Source organism: Eptesicus fuscus, chromosome 6, assembly GCF_027574615.1.
Source record: "Eptesicus fuscus isolate TK198812 chromosome 6, DD_ASM_mEF_20220401, whole genome shotgun sequence".
Taxonomy (NCBI): Eukaryota; Metazoa; Chordata; class Mammalia; order Chiroptera; family Vespertilionidae; genus Eptesicus; species Eptesicus fuscus.
In genome coordinates this window covers 69,007,049-69,028,992 of record NC_072478.1, presented here as the reverse complement: position 1 = coordinate 69,028,992, position 21,944 = coordinate 69,007,049, and the positions used below count along the sequence as shown (strand labels likewise).

The following is a 21,944-nucleotide window of genomic DNA, read 5'->3' as shown; positions in this document are numbered from 1 at the left end:
TGTACTGTTGATATTTGGCTCTGTTGACAAATGAGTTTGCCGACCACTGCTCTAGTGTATCCTTTTAAAAAGCACATATTTTCTGCTCTTTCCAAACCCCTTCTTCAAGTGAAAATAATTGGTCTCCTTTATTATCAAACTTTGTGCTTACATGACATAAGCATGGCTGGAAAATTATTAGACCACTTCTCTTGTTTAAGTTTTCAGTATCTCAGTACTGGTATAAGTAAGGTGTCTGGTCTAAATTAGAAATATTGACAAGTATTGCCATATAGTTACTTGGGACATGAAGAACAGTAAGATTCTTGTGGTGTTTTGAGTACTTCCATGTATGGAAGATTTTTTTAGAAACTGCTTAAATTTTTTCAGGCCACCAAGGTGATATTGAATACAACACAGCACCTTATTACTGAAGTTTTATGTAGTTAGTTTTCTATGCTATTGCACATTTAGCTACAAAGAATGTTGGGCACAAAACAACCTAATTTAACATAAACTTTTATTTTTGTGTCAAGAGCTCTGAAATGTCTGAGATTTTTTAATATATATATATATCTTTTTATTGATTTTAGAGAGGAAGGAAGAGGGAGAGAGAGATAGAAACATCAATGATGAGAGAGAATCATGGACCGGCTGTCTCCTGCAAGTCCCCCACTGGGGATCGAGTCCACAGCCTAGGCATGTGCCCTTGACTGGAATTGAACCTGGGATCCTTCAGTTCGCAGGCCGATGCTCTATCCGCTGAGCCAAACCGGCTAGAGCAGAAGGGTCTGAGATTTTTACCCTACTTGCAAACTAACAAGTTTCACAAGTGCTTGCAGAAGACACGGTATTCCTGGTCATTGTCAAAGGACAGAATATTACTGATAGTAGCAGAAGTAGCCAGAGCAGTGGCATTTGCACCAGTTCCCCGAACCTCAATTTTCACAGAATGACACAGAGAGAGGGCTGGGTGACAGCCCCTAGTGTCCTCTTACAGGTCTCTTCCATCTTATAATAGAACATAACACTGAAGCCTGGCTTCCTCTTGAATTCCAAAACTACATTTCTAACCTGCCAACTGAGTATTTCCTTTCAGATGTTCTGCCAATACCTTATCAAACTTGTAGCTCTAGTTTGAATATATTGACAAGAAGTTAAGAAGCAAAAGATATGTTATTATTTTAATATTTTATCCTGTTAAAGGAAATTCTCCAAACAGATTATTTTGATGGACCTTTATGGTCTTTTTTATGTATATTTTTTTATTTTATTTCACAATTTTAAAGTATCTGTCTTTTCCTATTTCATATCAGTTTGTTGTATTTTCCCTACCAAACTAAGCACGTGGAGTTTTGCCTTTATCCCCCCACATTCTTCCATATTCTTCTCCACCCTCCCACCCCCATATATACACACAAGCATAACACATTTGAAATGCTAAAATATGCATGAGGTTTTGGGTTGTTATTATTTTTAATGGTAATGGTTCAGTCTGTATTTATGGGATAAAAGATAAATATTGTGTTAATTTTCTCTTTGTAGGTCTCAATGCCTTACGGAGAGTCCTCAAGAAACAGCCTAACCTCCCTGACAGCAAGGTGGCTGCGTTGGTGAAGATTACTCTGAATGATTTCTTGCAGGGAATGAATGACGTCAGGCCCAGTGCCATGAGGGAGGTTGCAGTTGATGTCCCAAGTGTAAGTCATTTGTATCCCCCATGCAAGCCACACTGTTTGAATTCAACTCTGAAAGAAACTGAGGCTCCAGGGAAACTACCTTCCTAGGCTAACCTTAAAAAAAAAAAGTTTTTTAATTGAAATTTTTGTGGGGGTAATTGTAGATTCAGTTCTAAACAATACTATAGGGCAGTGATGGCGAACCTATGACATGTGTGTCAGCACTGACACGCGTAGCCATTTTTGATGACACGCGCCGCTGAGGTGGTCACATGCCGAGGATGAAACATTTGCTGCTCCTGAGGATGAAACATTTGCGAAATAATGTTTTTTCCTCAAAGTGATACACTACCCGAGTTATGCTCAGTTTTTTGGCGAAGTTTGACACACCAAGCTCAAAAGGTTGCCCATCACTGCTATAGGGAGATCATGTTTATTGTTTACCAAGTTTCCCCTGGTGGTAACATCTGCAAAACTAGAGTACATTATCACAAGCAGGATATTTATATTGTCGTAATCATTGATCTTATTCAGATTTTCCCAGAGTTACTTGTATTCCTTTATGTGTGTTTACGCACATGTGTATATTTACACCTATGCAGTTTTATTACATGTAAAGGTTGTGCATCTTGCCAGAATCGAGATGCTAAAAAGTTCCACCACCACAGTGGTCCCCTGCTTTGCCCTTTTACTAGTATAATAATCACACCCACCTTGTTACTACACCCATCTCTAAAATGTTGTCATTTCAGAAATGTTGGAATTATATAGTATAGAGCAGTTCGAGATTAGGTTGTTTCACTTAGTATAATTCCCTGGAGATGCATCCAAATTGTCATGTGTATCAATAGTTTGTTCCTTTCTATTGCTGAGTAGTAGTCTGTGGTATATGTACCGTAGTTTAACCACTCATCTGTTTGTTAAAGGATATCTGGGCTGTTTCCATTTTGGGGCTATTATGAATAAAGCTGCTATGAACATTCTTGTACAGGTTTTATGTGAATGTAAGTTTTCATTTCTCTGGAATAAATGCCCAAGAGTGCAGTTGCTGGGTAGTATACTAATTGCATGTTTAGTTTTATCAGAAAATGTCATCTAGGCTAATTTCAGAACAAAAATATCTTCTAGTTATGATGCCTTCTACTAATGATACCTGATAGATTGTGGGGTCCTTTTACATTTAGTTTATCATAGATAGTCTTTGCAAAGTTCTTAATCCAATCACCACAAGGGCAAGAAGTTACCTTTTCTGTGTGGATCATTTGTTATGTCCTCTGTGTCCCAAGTGAGCCTGTTATATTAATACTAGAGGCCTGATGCATGAAGATTTGTGCAAGAATAGGCCTTCCTTCCTCTGGCTGCTGGCACCTGGGACCTGGGCCTTCGCTCTGGCCCAGGGCCTCCTTCTGCCTTCGCGCGCTGCCCAGAGGCCAGGAGCAGCTGGGGCGGGGCAGAATGTCTGCGTTGTCGCCATGGTCTGGCCGCTGCCATCTTTGTCGCGTCAGTTTGCATATTCCCTCTTTATTGGCTGTGGGTGCTGCCATCTTTGTTGTGAAGTGATGGTCAATTTGCATATTCCATTTTTATTAGATAGGACTAGGAGCCTAGCGCATGATTTGAAATCGCACGGCGCCGCCCACCCTTGAGTTGATGGTCCGGCTCTGCCTTGCTCCCCAGGCCCCACAGCAGCCGTGGCTGCTGCCATTCCGGCCCTGCCTCGCTCCCCGGGCCTCGCAGCGGCCGTGGCCACTGCTGGTCCAGCCCTGCCTCCCTCTTCGGCCCTTGAAGCAGCCCCGGCCGCTGCTGGTCAGGCCCTCCCTCAGCACACGTGCGCGGAGGCCCCTGCCACCCTGCCCCTGATGCTGCGTGCGCAACTTCCTCCTGTCTGGTTGACCCGTTATGGTGTCCTAGTTAATTAGCATATTTCTCTATTGTATATAGATATAGATTTCTGGAAAATGAACATTGAAACAAAGCATTGGTAGTATTGCGGTAGAGGATGGGCCATTAAGCTTGCCTGAACTGTGTCTCTGTGCTGCTCAAGGAAAGTTAACAGATTGCTCTCTATCAGTTTTAGGAGAGTTCTGATAGAAGAGTGGAATTTTGGACTGTTCTTTCCTTTTGCCTCTATAATATCACACCATTTAAATTTCTCTTTTGAGGTAGTTCTGTTGCTGCTGAGACACTCTTGTAAAAGCTCTAACATTACAGCTATTTGAAAACTTAGAAGCCTTGTGAGAGAGTCAGATGTAATTTTGAACCATTTGCCTCATTGTGTATAGATGTGTTAATATTCACAGTTTTCTTGGTCAGTAACATTTTTTTTTTAAATATATTTTATTGATTTTTTACAGAGAGGAAGAGAGAGGGATAGAGAGTTAGAAACATCGATGAGAGAGAACATCGATCAGCTGCCTCTTGCACAACCCCTACTGGGGATGTGCCCACAACCAAGGTACATGCCCTTGACCGGAATCGAACCTGGGACCCTTGAGTCCGCAGGCCGACGCTCTATCCACTGAGCCAAACCAGTTTCGGCGTTGGTCAGTAACATTTTTTAATCATAAGCTAAAAAAAAGACTCAAAAGATAGCAAGTCAACAGAGTAGGTTGTGGAACCATATAGTGAGAAGAAATCAGTGGGGTTTTTTTACTTTTAAAAGTGACCATAACTTGAAAAATGTGTTTTATGGTCAAATAGAGGCCCAGTGCATGAAATTCGTGCACTCGGCGGGGGGGGGGGGGGGGTTCCTCAGCCCAGTCTGCACCCTCTCACAGTCCGGGAGCCCCTGGGGGATGTCTGACTAACGGCTTAGGCCCGCTCCCCCCAAGCCTAAGCCATCAGTTGGACATCCCCCGAGGGGTCCTTAGCGCTGCTGTGGAGGCAGAAGAGGCTCCCGCCAGCACCACTGTGTTCGCCAGCCATGAGCCCGGCTTCTGGCTGAGCAGCACTCCCGCTGTGGGAGCGCACTGATCACCAGGGGGCAGCTCCTGCGTTGACCGTCTGCCTCCTGGTGGTCACTGCGCATCATAGCGACCGGTCGTTCTGCCATTCGGTCGATTTGCATATTAGCCTTTATTATATAGGACTAGAGGCTCAGGGCACGAAATTTGCGCATGGGGGTAGGTGTCCCTCAGCCCGGCCTGCGCCCTCTCGCAATCTGGGACCCCTCGTGGGATGTCCGATTCCCATGGGGATTGGGCCTAAACTGGCAGTCGGACATCCCTCTCGCAATCCGGGACGCTGCATGCACCAGTGACCATACTTTTCATACAGGTGAAAGGCATCTTGCTGTTGTATGGGCAACTTCACTTTTTTTGCCCTAATTATAAAAAGTAGTATATAACATGATCCTTCTGTGACAGCAGTACCATTTCCCTCATCTTATGGGTGGAAAAACTGAAGCAGAGAGAAGTTAAGCAATTGGCTTTGTCACACAGTAATAAGTGTCAGAATCAGGGCTGACCACAAAATGTGCAAGCCAGAGTCCATGCATGTCATCACTGCATCATCCTGTTTTTTCAGTGTTAGAGTAGCCTTGTCAGGTTTTAATTTTTAAATCTAAGAGACTGTTCCCAATATATAGGGTAGGTTCCCTAGGCCTGGCTGGAGATCAGGGCCAATCTGTAAGGCGATTGGGGGTCCCCCAAACCCTTGCTGTCACCAGTCGCCTCCCTCTGCGGGGTAATCGGCAGGCAGGGCGATCAAGGGGTCCCCATTGGCACCTTCCTTGGCCGGTAGCCTGGCACTGCCCGCTTGCTGGCCCCAACTGGGGGAGGCTCCTGCATTGAGCGTCTGCCCCTGGTGGTTAGTGCGCATCATAGTGACTGGTAGTTCCACGGTTTGGTCAATTTGCATATTAGGGTTTTATTATATAGGATAAGTTTGGGAAATGCTGGTGTAAATAAAGTCAACTGTATTTCTTTGCTGCAGGATTTCTCAGTCTTTTGATATGGAGACTGAAGTGTCAAAAGAGCTGTTATGGACACTTATTTGACCATGGACTATGTGGAGCAGGGACTTGTGCATTTTGCAGGGTGGTAGATTGCTAAAAATGACCACAAATTCTTCCCATTACTGTGTGTTTGCTCTTTGTACTGTAACTTTGTAGTATCTGTCATAAAAGAGATAGAGTTAAGTTTTTTCCCTTTTGAATCTGTACTTGGCCAGGTAACTTGCTTTGGCCAATAGGATATTCACAGTCATGATGCAAGCAAGTTTGAAAGCACTTGGGGCTTGCCAGCTCTTGCTGCTCTTTGAGACCCTGCACTAGCCATGTGAAGAAATCTGTACTCGCTTCCTGGGGGATGAGAGATCATGTGGAGCAGAGATAAGCCCTCCTACCTGAGATCCCCTTAGTCCTGCCATCCACCCAATTATCAGACATGTTGCCATGTTAGACTATCCCACCCCAATCGAAGTTTGCCCAGACCAGAACCTCAGTAAACCCTCAGAATTTTCAGAAATAATATGTCTGTTGTTTTAGCCACTAAAAGCTAAGTGATACACTTGTTAACTTAAAGAATTATTTTGTAAACAGCGCCCAAGAGATGGGAATATCCCCAGGGCCTACCTGCTAGTTTAGGCTACTTACTGTGATTTTGAATTCTTTTTGAAACATTTTTAAATTTACTTACTGAACTTACAGCCTACCTTTGGGGTTTTTCAGAAGCTCTGTAGGAGAACATGCTAATTTAGTAAGAATAATTTGACAAATAGGGTTATGAAATAGTGAATGGTTAATGTTGGGTTAGTAGAAGCTTTTCATTTCTTTGGAATTTATGGCCTAAAGTTTGGGCATATTGGTATGAATACTTTTATTTGCAGTATTTATCTTAATTTTATTGGCTACTGTTGCATAGTATAATGGGTCAGGTAGATGCCTAACCATAAAATGCCACATGTGAAAATTTCAGATGATAGGGTTATAAATCAACTACACCATCCCCAAACACTTTAGTTTAAAAAAAACTTCAGGAACTAGGGAAACATACAGTGAGGTTTTAAACTTCAAGTTGCTGCCAGTGGAGAATGTGTTTAAACAGTGGCTGTCAGCTCTTGGACCTGCTGAACTGATTTATTCATCGCAGGAACTGGTACTATAACTGCATTTTTAATTGAGCTAATGAAAGATTTTTTCCTTTATTTTCTTTTGATACAGTATTTACTATCCATGGACTGGTGCCATTTTCCATTTGGCACTTTATGGTTTGGCATGGGGCCATGGTGTCCTGTGATGTTACTCATGAGCTCCGGCGTGGTTAGCCCTGGTCAAAGGACTTTCTTATATTGCTTTTTATGCTCACTTCAGATTGTAAAATTTCCTGAGAAGTCAACATTTCTATAATTGGATTCCTAAACTTCACCTTCTGATTTCTGGCTACTATATCTACAAAAATATCTCCAAATTATTTCTGCAGAACGTTTAATGCTTATTTTGCTATAGAAAACCTGTTTCAAGTAGCTATTTAATTGTGAACATTTTTTAATAGTAAATTGAGCATTCATCTTTTGAGAAAAGATTTTAGTGTGTGAAATTAAAACCTTGAAATCACACTTGCCTATTTATATTTAAGTTTGAAAGAAATGTTTTAAGATGGGAATGTTGCCAGTTATAATATAATACATTATTAATTTTAGGAGACCATAAGTGTTAGCCACTTACTTAAATTAATGGTTCCCCTTTTTTTTTTTGGACATTCTGAAATGGTGATTATACCAGTTGGTGTATTAAAAGTCAAATGCATTTTACAATTAATTGGTGATTAAAGTCAAATGTATTTCTTTACCACAAGAATTCTTAGAATCTTTGAATATTCTAATATGTATTGTGAAAGTTCAATTTTTCACTCAGAGATAACAACTGTTAATATTTTGTTATAGTTCCTATAGATTTTAAATATTTTTTTCTGTGTATATAGATATTTTAGTATAGGATATAATTTTATATTCTGCTTTTTTTCACTTAAAATTATATGGTAAACATTTTATTTTAAAATTTATTGGCTAATATCTTTTTTTTAAAAAATATATTTTATTGATTTTTCACAGAGAGGAAGGGAGAGGGATAGAGAGCTAGAAACATCGATGAGAGAGAGACATCGACCAGCTGCCTCCTGCACACCCCCCACCGGGGGATGTGCCCGCAACCAATGTACATGCCCTTGACCAGAATCGAACCTGGGACCCTCCAGTCCGCAGACCGACGCTCTATCCACTGAGCCAAACCGGTTTCGGCAAAATTTATTGGCTAATATCTTTTTAATGACCAAATAATAGACTTAGTTGGATAAACCGTAATTTGTTTTACCCTTCCATTCTCAAATATTTAGGTTTTTTGTTTTTCTCTAAAATGGTTATTAATATGATTTGTGTCCAAAACTGCATTTATGATTCCTAGAAGTTGAATTATCAGACTAAAATATCTGCTTTTTAAAGCTAAGTTGTTTTTTTTCAAAAAGATTGCTCTACACATATAATACCTTAATAAAAAAATTGGGAAAAAAAAGATTGCTCTAATTTACTAGTATAATTGTGAGATAAAATTTTTAAATTACAAAGAGCTTAAACAAAATCTTATTTTATTGTCACTTTAGTCCTTTTTTCTTTTTTACTCTCTACTGCAGTTTATTTTCTTGACTGAAAAGATCCCCTTTATTATTATGAGGAACGCCGTAGCTCTGGATAGAGTGTTGGCCTGCGGAACTGAAAGGTCCCGGGTTCGATTCCAGTCAAGGGCACATACCTCATACCTGGGTTTCAGGCTCCTCCTGGTCCCTGGTCAGGGCACGTGCAGGAGGCAACCAATTGATGTGTTTCTCTCATATCAATGTTTCTCTCTGTCTTTCCGTCTCTCTTCCATTCTCTCTAAAACAAAACAAAACACAAAAATATAAAGAAAACAAGACAAAATTATTATCAGGAATAGTACTGGATAATTTTAAGATGCATAGAGATTTTAAAAAGAAAATGAAAAATAACTGTAATATCTTCTCCTTCCTATAAAAATGTTCAATTTTTATCAAAAGGGTATAGCTTGATGATTTTTTAAATGGATTTTAAGTTTTATGAGAGCAGAGGTTCTTTTTATTTTTATCCTTAGTATTTAGCATATGACTAACACATAAGAGATGTCCAATCAATATCCAATCAATATTTGTTTAATGAATGAGTGAATATAATTTTTCATGGAAAAATGTATTAGATGGTCCATTTCAGATATATCTGAAAAAGTATACACCAAAATACAATATACTTGGTTATTACCCACATTCTTCATATTTTTCATATTTTATAAAGTAGTTGATTTCTGTAGTGAATTTTGATCCTTACTGTTTATTCAATGAATATAACATTTTTGGAATTAAGATGACTGTAATAGAGCTAAACTGTCTACTCTGGAAGGATATAGAATAGTCCTTTATATTTTCTGCAGAAACATGTTATTTTCTAATCTATTAAAAATTCTCATTAAGGTAAAGAAAAAATACGCTTTCAATATGTGGTATTTTTACATTATTATTGTATTTACACCCTAGCAATTATTACTGATAAATAGCAATCTTAACCAAATATATACCAATTAATTGTCATCAAGCTTAATTCATTTATGAATCTTAACCTCCCCTTCCTGACCCCCAGGCTTTCCCTATTTCATTTTATGTAGTTTTGAGTTATCCCTTATTATTTGGAAATAATCCATCTTTTTTTTTATTATTATTTTATTGATTTTTTACTGAGAGGAAGGGAGAGGGATAGAGAGTTAGAAACATCGATGAGAGAGAATCATCGATCAGCTGCCTCCTGCACACCCCCTACCAGGGATGTGCCCGCAGCCAATGTACATGCCCTTGACCAGAATCAAACCTAGAACCTTTCAGTCCGCAGACCGACGTTCTATCCATTGAGCCAAACCGGTTTCGGCTGGAAATAATCCATCTTTATACTTGTGATACTGCCTTTGGATTACAGTTTTCAGAATTTAGACACTTGGTTCAGAATAAGCTAAAAGCCAATAAAAAGATGGGGCTTTACTTTCATGTGAACCTATGACTTCTTTTGCGACCGGAGCCTCAGGACTGACTGTATGGCCCCAAACCCCTTTGTAAACTTGGGTCCAGGTTAAACTTCCAAGTCACATTGAATATATACCACATGTCATTAGTTAAACTAACACTCCTTATTTACTCCCACTTTAGAAAGTAGCAAACTTCTTAATTATATGAATAATCAAAAGGCTTTCTGCTTCACTAATTACATATTCAAAATTTACTGGTGTATTTTCATTTGGCACCTTTTCAGATGAGAGGAGATCATCAGAATGTGACAAGCCAGTTGAATTTCATAGGATGAGCTCATTAGCATTACTTTTCTGGTGCAGAGATTTGAGTTAAATAGTTTAATTGACCATAATTACAGTTCACTCTTCATGTACCCTCGGGATAATTAGAAAGAATTTATTTGAGTTTCTGTATTTTAAAAACAGCACTGTATTCTATATTTTCTTTATTTTTTACAGATTCAAAGGATTGAGGGTTTCTGTGTTGCTTTCCTAAACAACAGATTGCTTTTTTTGGAATAGATAGTACAACCTGTGGAAATTCTATTAATTCCACATTGGTTCTTGGCAGGGCTTTTGAAATCGGTTTCTTTTGATTTGGGTTCTTGTTGTCTAGACAGAAGAGTGTCTTCTATCACTCCCAAGATCCCAGTCTTCCCTGCCAACTTCTCTTGTACATTTTTATAGTTTTAAGTAATAACAATTGAACAGGAGAGCACATTTGGGAAAGTAGATTACTTTTAACCAGGAAATACTCTGTGCCAAAGTCAAGATTGTAGTTTTAGCCTTATTACATATTTTAAAAGTTTAACTCTTTTGTTCCACTTTTCTTTTTATACCTTACTTTTCTCAGACTTCTTTTATAGGAGCAGAAATGAAGGGATACAAAAGTTGGTGGAAGAATTACCATTTTCTGTTCTCAGCTCTGATTCTGGTTAACTTTGGTGAAATCAAACACTTCCTTTTAAATATAAACGGCAAATTCTTAGTTTGTGGTTTTTTATGGGTGTCTTTTGACTTTATAAATAATGTTGAGGAAATTTTTAATAATGCTGCACTTGTGTAGTTGATCAGAACTCAATAAAACTTGATAAGTGTTTGCTAAAAACATATTTTCCTTTGGAGCAAAGGAGATTATTGGTAGGGTTAATGTGGTTCTTTGTGGCACTACATTTCTTCATATCCCCTTCTACAGGAATGGAGAAATTGTACACTCATCTGATCTCACCTGTTCGTCCTTGTGTCCCAATACTTCTTAGAGTGATATTCCCAAGAGAAATTACTGACCTGGCTTAAAAGCCATCAGTATCACTACCTGTTGATCATCTCTAAGATGAAGACTAAGCTTTTTAAAGTTGCTATTCTTAACCTGGTTCATTCCTCTTTCACTTTCATCTTACATTAGTATTGCTAAACCATTCTGTTGGTGGCGGTGGCACCAAGTCAGACCGGACCTGGGTTCAGCAACCTCGGTTCTTGAGTTCTGGCTAGGAAAGGATTCAGAGCCAAGATTCATACTGTAAGAGAATATCCTATATAATAAAGAGGTAATATACTAATTAGACCAAACAGCAGAACGACTGTCCGGACGACCTTCCAGATGAAGCTGGGGCTGCATGGGCCAAGCCCCTTGCACGAATTTCATGCAACGGTCTGCTAGTCTATACTAATAAAAGAGTAATATGCTAATTAGACCGGGAGACCTTCCGGATAAAGCCAGGGGCTTGGCTGGCCTGCAAACCACCCCCAAATGGCCCTCAGCCCCTTGCCCAGGCCGGCCATGCTCCCCAGCGGAGACCCTCACCCTGAAGGGGGTATGGCCAGCATGAAAATGGCCCTCAGCCCCTCACCCAGGCCAGCCATGTTCCCCAGTGGAGACCCTGACCCTGAAGGGGGTGTGGCCAGCCCGAAAATGGCCATCAGCCCCTCTCCCAGGCTGGCCACGCCCCCCCCCCAGCGGGGACCCCCACCCCGATGGAGGCGTGGGCAGCCTGCAAACCACCCCAGACCCCTCGCCCAGGCTGGCCCTACCCCCCAAGGGGATCCCAGATTGGAGAGGGTGCAGGCTCGGCTGAGGGACACCATCCCCTTCCCCCATGCACAAATTTTGTGCACTGGGCCACTAGTTTATATTCACAATCACAAAGGTAGAAGAAGTAATTTGTAGAAGAAATGGGCTTAGGAAGCAAGTTATAAAAATAAAGAAAGGGCTCTTGGAGCTTGGGAGTAAGGAAGGTAATGATAATGTGCCTGGAGGGAGGGAGAGCACACTGGTCCTGAGGTCAGCCCTGGTGTAGCTTGTCTAGTTTTGCTACTTTCCTGGGCCTGGAGCTGAAATACAGCTGAGGCCTAGTTGTTATCTCTAGGGAGGCAAGGTTAGGGAGTCCAAACCGAATGACCAGCCATATATTAGGGGAGGAAGGTCACCCTGGTGATGAGGTCCCACCCAACAATTGTTCTTTGCTAGGCATCCAGGGCTTTTCACCCTGGTGACTTTCTGTACGTAGCCCATTGCCCCAGGTAAACTTACCTGGTCAAACTGGTACACCATAGCCCAATGCCTCAGGCATACAAAAATACTTTTAATCAGGTGCAATATTTAAAAGGCCCAGAGATTATCTCCCAGATGCCTGACAAGGGCCACTCCTAAAGTCTGACCTTTCTTTGGAATGGGCAGGGTTTGAGCAACCCAGGCCTTCTGAATCAAACCTTTCTTGAACACTATCACCTTACTAAACTCCATACTATTTGGATTTTATTAGTTTCCCCCTAATATCCTTTGTCTAATTAAGGATCCCATTTAGGCCATCACATTACATTTAGTTATCTGTCTCCTTAGAATTCTCTGAGCTGTGACAGTGTTTTACTCTTATTAGTTTTTTAATGGCCTTGACAATTTTGAGGTTTGCTGGTCAGGTCTTTTGTAGAATGTCCCTCTGTTTGACTTTGGCTATTTTTATTATGGTTAGTCTGGAATTATGGGGTTTGGAGAGGAAAACCACAGAGGTGGAATCCATTCCCATCAGAGCTTAACAAGGGTATAATATTAAATTTGAACCTTTAATTATCTAATTTAAAAAGTTTCCATCCCTTCATTGAGTACTTAACCAGAATTTAGGCTGATGTGTGGCCTACATGCAAAATTTGTTCTCAGTGGCTCTTAATCATGTTTAATCTACAGCCTTCCTCTTTTCAGTGGTGTCAAGATCTCTAATGTCCACAACTTTAAATTTATCTAGAGATAGTAGGGAAAGGCAGCCAGGATGTAGAACAGTAACCCATCAAGTGATGGATCAGGGAAGCTAAAATAGATCCCTTTTACCAGATTAGAATCTGGAATAAAACGTAGTCAGGTCCCCAAGTATGACTGCTATTATTTTCATATGCATCTCTTCCCCAAGATGAACTAAAGGTAAGTATTAGGGGCTCCAAATGGTTCAACCTCATTCATTCTCTTCAGTTGCCTTACTCCCATTCAGTGTTCATCTCCCTGCAAATGTCAGATTGTCTAGAAAGCTGTACCCTTCAAGCCTGTTGCATGCTCTTGTAGTTTTAAAATTAAGTAATTACCAATATATTTGTTTAATGTCTGCCTCTCCTTCCAGACTGTAAGCTCCACGATATAGAGACCATGTCAGTCTTGTGCATTCTTCATCCCTCACTTTGTACATATCTGAGTGAACAAGTGAGTAAATGAGTAGATGAATGGATATTTGATATTAAAACTTCTATCAACTACAGCTATAAGAGTCGGATCTCTTGTTGATACCTGTAATACCTGAAGCCCCATACTTATCAGAAGTTATAAAAGATAAAAGTTAGACAACTTTTACCCCAGGATAGTTAATTTTTGCTCAACAATCTACCACCACCTAGGCTTGCACAGTTCTTGAGACTTTCTTGACCTTTCTCAATGAATATGCTTATGATAAATGTCTAATTTCTCTAGGCAACTTCTTCCTCCACAATTTTCTTTTAGCATCATCTTTCAGGCCTGATTCTTAGGCTGAAAATCCTAGCTATTACATGTAGCACATTTAGCATCCAAGTACAAGTTTAATTATGGTATAAGGAAAAATCTTTTGTTCTTTTTCTAAATATTGACCATTATTAAGACTGCTGTAACGCCAAAACCGGTTTGGCTCAGTGGATAGAGCGTCGGTTTGCGGACTGAAAGGTCCCAGGTTCGATTCCGGTCAAGGGCATGTACATTGGTTGCGGGCACATCTCCGGTAGGGGGTGTGCAGGAGGCAGCTGGTCGATGTTTCTCTCTCATCGATGTTTCTAGCTCTCTATCCCTCTTCCTTCCTCTCTGTAAAAAATCAATAAAATATATTTAAAAATAAAAGACTGTGCTGTAAGAATTGTTTCTGAAATCTCCTTTATTCTTTGTCAGGGCGTTCTCCTTATACCTCTGCTCTCAACAAAACATCAGTGACAATCCTCTTTCCCTATCATGTTGGCTTTCTGGCCAGCGTTAGTTATTCGCCCATCTGGGAACTTCCTTTCTGGTCTGTATCTCAAGATACAAAGTCAGAACTACTTAAGAATTTACTTACATGAGTTGCTCAGCTTTCTGACAGAGGGAGGGGCCTCTTCTCTTTGCCTCCTATTTAACAAAAACTTGGAGCATCTCTATGGCCAGTCTTGGCAGGAGAGGGTTTTTCTTTCTGTATATGCTAATATTTATTGTCAACTAACCATCAGAGGAAAGGGTTTGAATTTACACCCCAATTATTTGGACATATTTGGGCTAGAAAATGTCATGTAAGGCATGTGTATGTCCTTGTACACTTTCACATGTTGGTGACACTTTTCACTAGTTCTGAGCCTGCTGCTATGCTGCTACTCTCCTAGTTTTCTCATCTCACATCCTACCAGGCTGTCCCCCCGTCATTTCTACCCTTCTGCTGCTTTCTTTTGAAGATAATACAGAGAAGTATATGTCTGCCCATTAATGTATCCCTTTACCAAACCTTGAGCATCTGTAATGTCTGAGGCACGATGTTGGGAAGGTCCTGGTGATACATCATACTTTTAGAACAAAGAGCCTTTTCATTTGATGATCATTCACACATACCACAAATTTCCAAAAAGAAATAATCAGAACAAAATTTATTTAAAAATTTTTACTATTTAAAACAATTTTTCTGGGCCTTTTATATGTTTTATTTCAGTTTGGGGGCATTTGGTCATGTATTACCTATTGTTGATTTAAAATTCACTTGAGGAATGTGTTGCTTCTTTAGCACCTGGGAGTGGGGGCCAATCAGTAGAAGTCCCTGTTTCTTTCCTCTGTTCTTATATTCTTCATTTCCTTTATCCACATTCCTTTATCTTTTCCCAGTTCTGTTGTGCCATAGTAAGAATGGTAGGGGTTACTAAGCAGTTTCTTAAATAATCAATGCATTTTCTGCTGATCACAGCCGCATTTCATAAATTAGAAAAAATATAAAATATTTTAATGAGATATAAAGAATTTTTAGGTGAAGCTTTATATCATTTGCATGATGTGAGTTTTAATTTCTTTTTTCAGTTACTGCTGTTTTTCTTTTTTTTTTTTTTTTGTTCTTGTTTAAAGCTTCCATTTTTTAACAGCTTTTTTTTTTCCCTGTACTTGTTCATCTGGCAAAAGTAGTTTTTTAAAAGCTCATTTTGGAAATGGTTAACCATTTTAATGCTGAATTAACCATTTTAAGTTTGTGATCTTAGGGAAGCTTGTTTAGATAATAATATATGTGTAGATAAGGTTTGACTTCATACATAGCCAGCCCTCTGAGAACAACTTATAGTAAGTTTGATGGTAATATAGTGATATTTTAGAAATTAAGTTCAGGTTTCAATATAATAATTAAACTGATTATGAAACATTTGTCTTTAAGTTGATCATGTTTTCCATGTTCCTTGAGGTATGTGCTTTTTTTTTTACTTGAATAATTCCTCTTTTTTATCTTAATGTTTTCCTTTATAAATTAGGAATTAATAGGAACATCTGGCTTTCATAGTTTTTTTTTAATGTTTTATTGAGGTGCTTAGTATGATTTATTAAAGAATAAGGTCACCCAGATCAGTTTCAATTTGCAATTAGTGGGGAAGTTTTGGTGTATAGTTTCTTACATTGTTTCTTATCTACTTTTTTAGCTCTTTGTGCTCTTACCTGTGACATTGTTATGCAAAATAGAAGGGAAATGGGAGAGGGGAAAAGCTGAGTCCAGAGGGAAAAGAAAAGGACAAAACAGCACAGTCAGCCCCTCCCACCCTCTGTGCAGGCTATACTGCTCCCTGTTTTTACTTGCCTCATGTCCCAGCCACTTACCTTGACTTTTCAGACTCCTCATGTAGTTGCAGTTTGAATTTTGAATAAAGTTTTTATTTTTAATCAGTTGGGAGTTGGCGGTGTAGATGGTTTGTGGCCCTATAGTAGAACTGGAACTTTGACTTGTTTTTTAAAAATTCTCCACAGAATACATTTTTAAAGCATAGGGGAAAATACTTGTCTTTTCACTATATAAAGCTAAAGGCTTTCACTTATTTTCAATTAGATCTAAGAACACATTTGAACACTGCTGCTCCCTAATTTTGCTTTTTCTCAAAGAAGCACCTGGAAATCTTTAGCTTGTTTTTCCTTTTGGATCTTGGAGGTTGGATTTTCTCAACTTACTTCTTTCTGCTTTATGTAGTATCTTTAGAAATTTGGTATGTTTATGATTTCAAAACAAAATCAATGTACTTTAAACATTTGAATTGTTAAAAAGCTAGTGTATGGCCCAGCAGAGAATTTGGAACAGGTGCCAACACACTTGCTGCTGCCTGGCTTCTTATCCTTATGTTGGAACTTGTTAGCATGAAAGAACAAAATGAAAAGTACTCTTTGTTGCAATATTTTCTATAAAAATAACACTTTAAAAAGAATTTTTGTTTCTGGCAGTGTAAAACTTGGCACCTAGCAAATAAGAGGACTCACAGATATATAAAGACACTGTCAGCCCCTCTGGAGCTACTGAATTCCTCCCTCAGTAATTCTCCCAATGTCTGCAATCCAGTTCATTAATTTTTATTTTGTCCCCTTGGAACTTGTCTATAAAAGTTTGTGGGTTTTTTTGGTGTTGTTTTTTAACCTGATCATCAGGTATTTTAGCTTCCATGGGTGTGTAGTTTGAGTTGATTTTTTTGTGTGTATTGTTGGATTCTTGTCCAGAAAGTACTATAAGATGTTGGGGATGGGGGGTCGTTTTCCTTGGGAAATTTATCTCACTGCTCTGTCTCTGCTTGTTTGACAGCTGTTCCTTCATTTCTAACTTTATTACTAATTCAAAAAGTTATAAAGCCATGTGTGAGCAGCTGTTCACTGTTTCATTAGGACAAAATAAGAAAGGCCCTAACTATTAGGAGTGATTTAGGTTAGGTTGTAGAAATAATTTTCTGGCAGTTATGATATAGTGTAACTTAGTAAAAAGAGAGAGTTGTAGAATTTTTAAAAAAGAGCATAAAATAGTATTTGTTGAAAGATGAGAGGAGTTGAAAGATGAAATACTGACTGAAGATGGGATAGTGAACCAACTAGTTTTGAATTCCTGTTCTAGTTCTAGGATTTTATGATTTCATGCTGGTGTTTATTCTCTTACAGACTAACTTTTCCCATGACTTTCTGTGTTTAAGACTCTTCCGTGCAATTGTAAGCTTTTTAAGCTGATTTATGTTTATTTTTGAGTTGATACCTTAGCTACAGAAAAACTTCATTTATTTGGCACCCAGGTGCTGAATTAAAATTTAAAACTTTTAGTTAAAGAAATGTAATAATCAGAGAAAGGGAAAAAGAATAAAAAAATTTGGTAATTAAATATTGCTCATGGAACCACAAATGTGATGGCTTAATCCTTATCTTTTGTCACTAGTCCTTCAGAATATAACTATTATAATCATGTTTCAGAACTTTAAATAAAATAATACCTAATATTTATTAATAGGTACTGTGTGCCTGGCTAAAAGTGCAGCTAATTTAATAGATAGTGTACTGTTTAATTCTCATAATAATCCTGGGAATTGTATGAATATGAAAAATGTATGAATATAAAATTGTGAATACATTATGATATCATTGAAAACACACCCACGCATGTGCGCACATGTATTTGAAAGGCTGGAAGGTATTAACAATGGTTACTTTTAGGTGTTTGGAAAACAGGTAATTCTATTGTCCTTTATAATTTCTTATATGCTGTATTTATTTTATACCAATTATCTTTATAATCATACTAGAGGCCCGGTGCACGAAATTCGTGCACGGAGGGGGATTGTCCCTCAGCCCAGGTTGTACCCTCTCCAATATGGGACCCCTCAAGGGATGTCCGTCTGCCCGTTTAGGCCCGATCTCGGATTGGGCCTAAACGGGCAGTTGGACATCCCTCTCACAATCCAGGACTGCTGGCTCCAAACTGCTTGCCTGCCTGCCTTCCTAATTGCCCTTAACCGCTTCTGCCTGCCAGCCTGATCACCCCCTAACCACTCTGCTGCCAGCCTGTTTGCCCCCAACTTCCCTCCTCAGCGGGCCTGGTCACCCCTAACTGTCCTCTCCTGCAGAGTTGATCACCTCCAACTGCCCTCCCTTGCAGGCCTGGTCCTTCTCAACTGCCCTCCCCTGCTGGCCATCTTGTGGTGGCCATCCTGTGTCCACATGGGGGCAGGATCTTTGACCACATGGGGGCAGCTATATTGTGTGTTGCAATCTGCATATTACTCTTTTATTAGATAGGATAGAGGCCTGGTGCACGGGTGGGGGCCAGGTGGTTTGCCCTGAAGGGAATCCTGGATCAGGTGGGGTTTCCCTTGGGGCGTGGGGCAGACTGAGCAAGGGGCCTGTGGTGGTTTGCAGGCCGGCCACGCCCCTTGGCAACCCAAGCGGAGGCCCTGGTATCTGGAATTTATTTTCCTTCTACAATTGAAACTTTGTAGCCTGGAGCGGAGCCAAGCCTGGGGCTCCCTCTGAGGCCAGCAGCCATTTGTGTTGGGGTTATAATTGAAACTTTGTTGCCTTAAGCGGGTGGGCCCGGCCAGGGTGTGCGAAAAGCTTTGCTTCCCCTGTTGCCTGCAGCAACCCTGGCCTGTTCTCTCAAGCTCCATTCTGCCACCATTTGTTTGAATTTGTTTACCTTGTATAATTGAAACTTTGTAGCTTGAGTGGAGGCTTAGGCCTGGCAAGGGCAGGCGGAAAGCTTGGCTTCCTCTGTTACCTAGGAAACCTTGCTCTCTGTGGCTGTAGCCATCTTGGTTTGGGTTAATTTGCATGCTTGCTCTGATTGGATGTTGGGCGTGGCTTGTGGGCGTGGTTTATGGGTGTGTTGGAGGTATGGTCAATTTATATATTTGTCTATTATTAGGTAGGATGAAGTGGGAATTGCTACTATTATTTTCACATTCTAACACGTTGGCCATGTCTTACATATGTGCAAGAATTTCCAAATCGCTATCCTCACCATCTCACATATTTAGGAACTGTAAAACCATTTTAAATATTTTTAGTAGTTTTTGCATTATTTTGTGCAAAGATATTTTATGTCTTTAGACAAAGGCTGTGTCTTTTAGGCTACTTTTCTTATTTCTCTCTAGATTACAAAATTTTGAGAATATTATTTCACTCATCCTTGTGCCTTTACAGTTCCTAAGTCAAGTCCAGCACATAGAAGATATTTCTCTTAAAGTTTATTTAATTTATTTTACTCATAAATTCCAACTAGTGCAATAATTGAAAACAAATTCCTTAATTTCCAAACATTTTTTGTTTTTGTCTTTTAAGGTAACTCAATTACACAGTTGCCCAAAATCTGAGTCCTGGCTGTTACCCTTGATTCTATATTCTTTTTCACTACCTCTCCAAATCTAATTATTGTTAAAATGGATGAAGTGGTTGGGATAATAAACTGGCATTGTGCATCAAGAGACCTTAAAAATGACCATACCTTTTAATCCAATAATTCTTACTTCATAAAATAAATGCCAGGAAAGCAATTTAGAAAAAAATTATATGATCTCAGGATTATAGTTGGTAATACAGCATTCTCCTGGTTCTGTGGACAAAAAACCATACCATGCAAATTCATTTAGGAAAAGTAATCTTTTTGTGATATTAACAAAAAAAACAAAACCCTTCTGTTTTCTTGGATTTGTAGATTGTTTTCTGACTTTTCTTCTTCTTCTTTCCTATTGCCTCTTAAATGCAGGTGGTGCCCAATACCCACATCTCTATTCTCATGGTTGGCAATTTTAATGGATCTCATGGATTCTTTTGTTTGTATGTAGAGATTTCTGAAATCTGACATTCCTGGCCTATCCTCTTTACAGAGCTCAATTTGTGATGCTTACATTCCAAATACTCAGTTTTCATATTTTGAATATCATTCATTTAACTGTGTTAAAAAAAAATCTATCTTGTTTATTTTTCCTCCTGAAGATCATATTTCTGTGGTCCATATTCTATTAATCTGTCTTGACAACTTTTCAATTCTCCCTCTTTCTTATTCCACCCTCAGAACCCTCCACTGTAGACCTGCATTGTCTTTCTGGCGTATCTTCATTATCTACAGGTGGTTTACCTTAGTTTAAGCCTCTTGTTTTGTTTTTAAGGATATTTGTGGTCGGTCTGTAATTGGTCTCCCTGCACACTCTATCCTCTAATGAATTTTGTCAGAGAATCTTCCTTATGCACAGATCAGACCACATCACTTTCTAGATTAAAACCTTCAAAGACTTCTTATGTGAATAAAGAGATTCTTGAACTCCTTCATCTAGTCTTCAGGGTCCTCTACTACTATATATCTTCTATTTAACTTTTCTAATTTTACTTCCCACCCTCAAAATTTTTTTTCTCTTATCCTTGTCAGACTTTCTTCTGAGTCTTTCATCATATTTTTACATTTCCAGATCTCATCCAGGCTTCAAGAGTTGAATTTCAGATTTGCTTTCTAACTGGAAGGAATCTTTCCTTCCTGGGAACTCCCAAAGGCCTTTTCTGTTTCTTTGCTATTGTGCTTAGGACCCTTTCCATTGTACTATGGCTATTTCAGTGCATATTACTGGTAGTTGTTAAGTTCTTTAAAGTCTATTCATGTTTTATTTTTCTATTTCCTAATTAGTTCTTAATGCGTATTAAGTAAATAATATGTAAGGAGCTCTCTTGTTTGGGGGTTATTTCATATTTGAGGGAAAGGAACAAAAATTTGAGGATATTTCATCAATATGCCAGACAGAAAAGATTATATATTCTGTAAGTACCTACAGAAATATATTTTCAAGTATTTGCTGAAAAAGAAAGAAAAGAAATTAGATGTATTGATAAGACTTTGGGTCACTGACAGAAACCATTTGCAGACAGATGAAACCTAATTTTAAAAGCCATCTAGAATAGAAAATAGACTTAATAGTGTGTTCAATCATTTAAGCAGTTATTTATATAAGATTCGCAAGCAGAAACATTTTGTTTTTCTGTAGTATTTCTATGATATGCAGATTACATTTTATGTACTTTTAATTAATCTTGATATTGTTGGAATTTCTTTTAGGATCCTCCTGATTTTTAAATGGTCTATTCCTTCTCTTGTACTTCTTTTGTTGATCTTTTTTTTAAGTTCTCTGTCCTGGCAAACTTACATTTAGAACATGTTCTGGTTTGCAGGTATCCTGGTCAGATATAGGAGGACTGGAAAATATCAAACTAAAATTGAAACAGGCTGTGGAATGGCCCTTGAAACATCCAGAGTCTTTCACCCGAATGGGTGTTCAGCCACCTAAAGGAGTTCTTCTGTATGGGCCACCTGGATGCTCTAAAACGATGATTGCAAAGGCTTTGGCCAATGAAAGTGGACTGAATTTCCTAGCAATAAAGGTATGACATTAAGTTTTTAAATTGATACTTTCTATCTAGCCCCCTTAGAACCCATCTTCTCATTCCTGCCCTTCAGAGAACATGAGAAGGCAACTTAAGGAGTATTTTATTTTCATTTGAGTTTGATGGCAGTGTAGTATAGGGAGATGAGAGATAAGTAAATTAGTTTCATCAGCATAATGAGATGGACAGTAGAAGACTGCTTTATTTAGTTTCTTGATTCTCAGTATTTCTTATACTCATGTGTAATAAAAACCAGTCTTCTTTAGTTTTTACATTTTTAAATTGTACTGATCACTTTTGCTCATCTAAGACTTAATTATAAATAAATACTAGAAGCCCGGTGAAC

The 21,944-nt window shown here is 38.9% G+C and overlaps 1 protein-coding gene across 1 annotated transcript in view; it reads left to right on the top strand.

Moving 5' to 3' along the window:
- The window catches only part of SPRY1 (sprouty RTK signaling antagonist 1), a 292,900-nt gene that overhangs the window by 41,594 nt on the left and 229,362 nt on the right, over positions 1-21,944 (top strand). The window contains exons 10-11 of the mRNA XM_008143312.3: positions 1,525-1,679; positions 21,386-21,595. Of these exons, the coding sequence (XP_008141534.1) occupies positions 1,525-1,679; positions 21,386-21,595 (365 nt within the window). The remainder of the gene's footprint in view (positions 1-1,524; positions 1,680-21,385; positions 21,596-21,944) is intronic.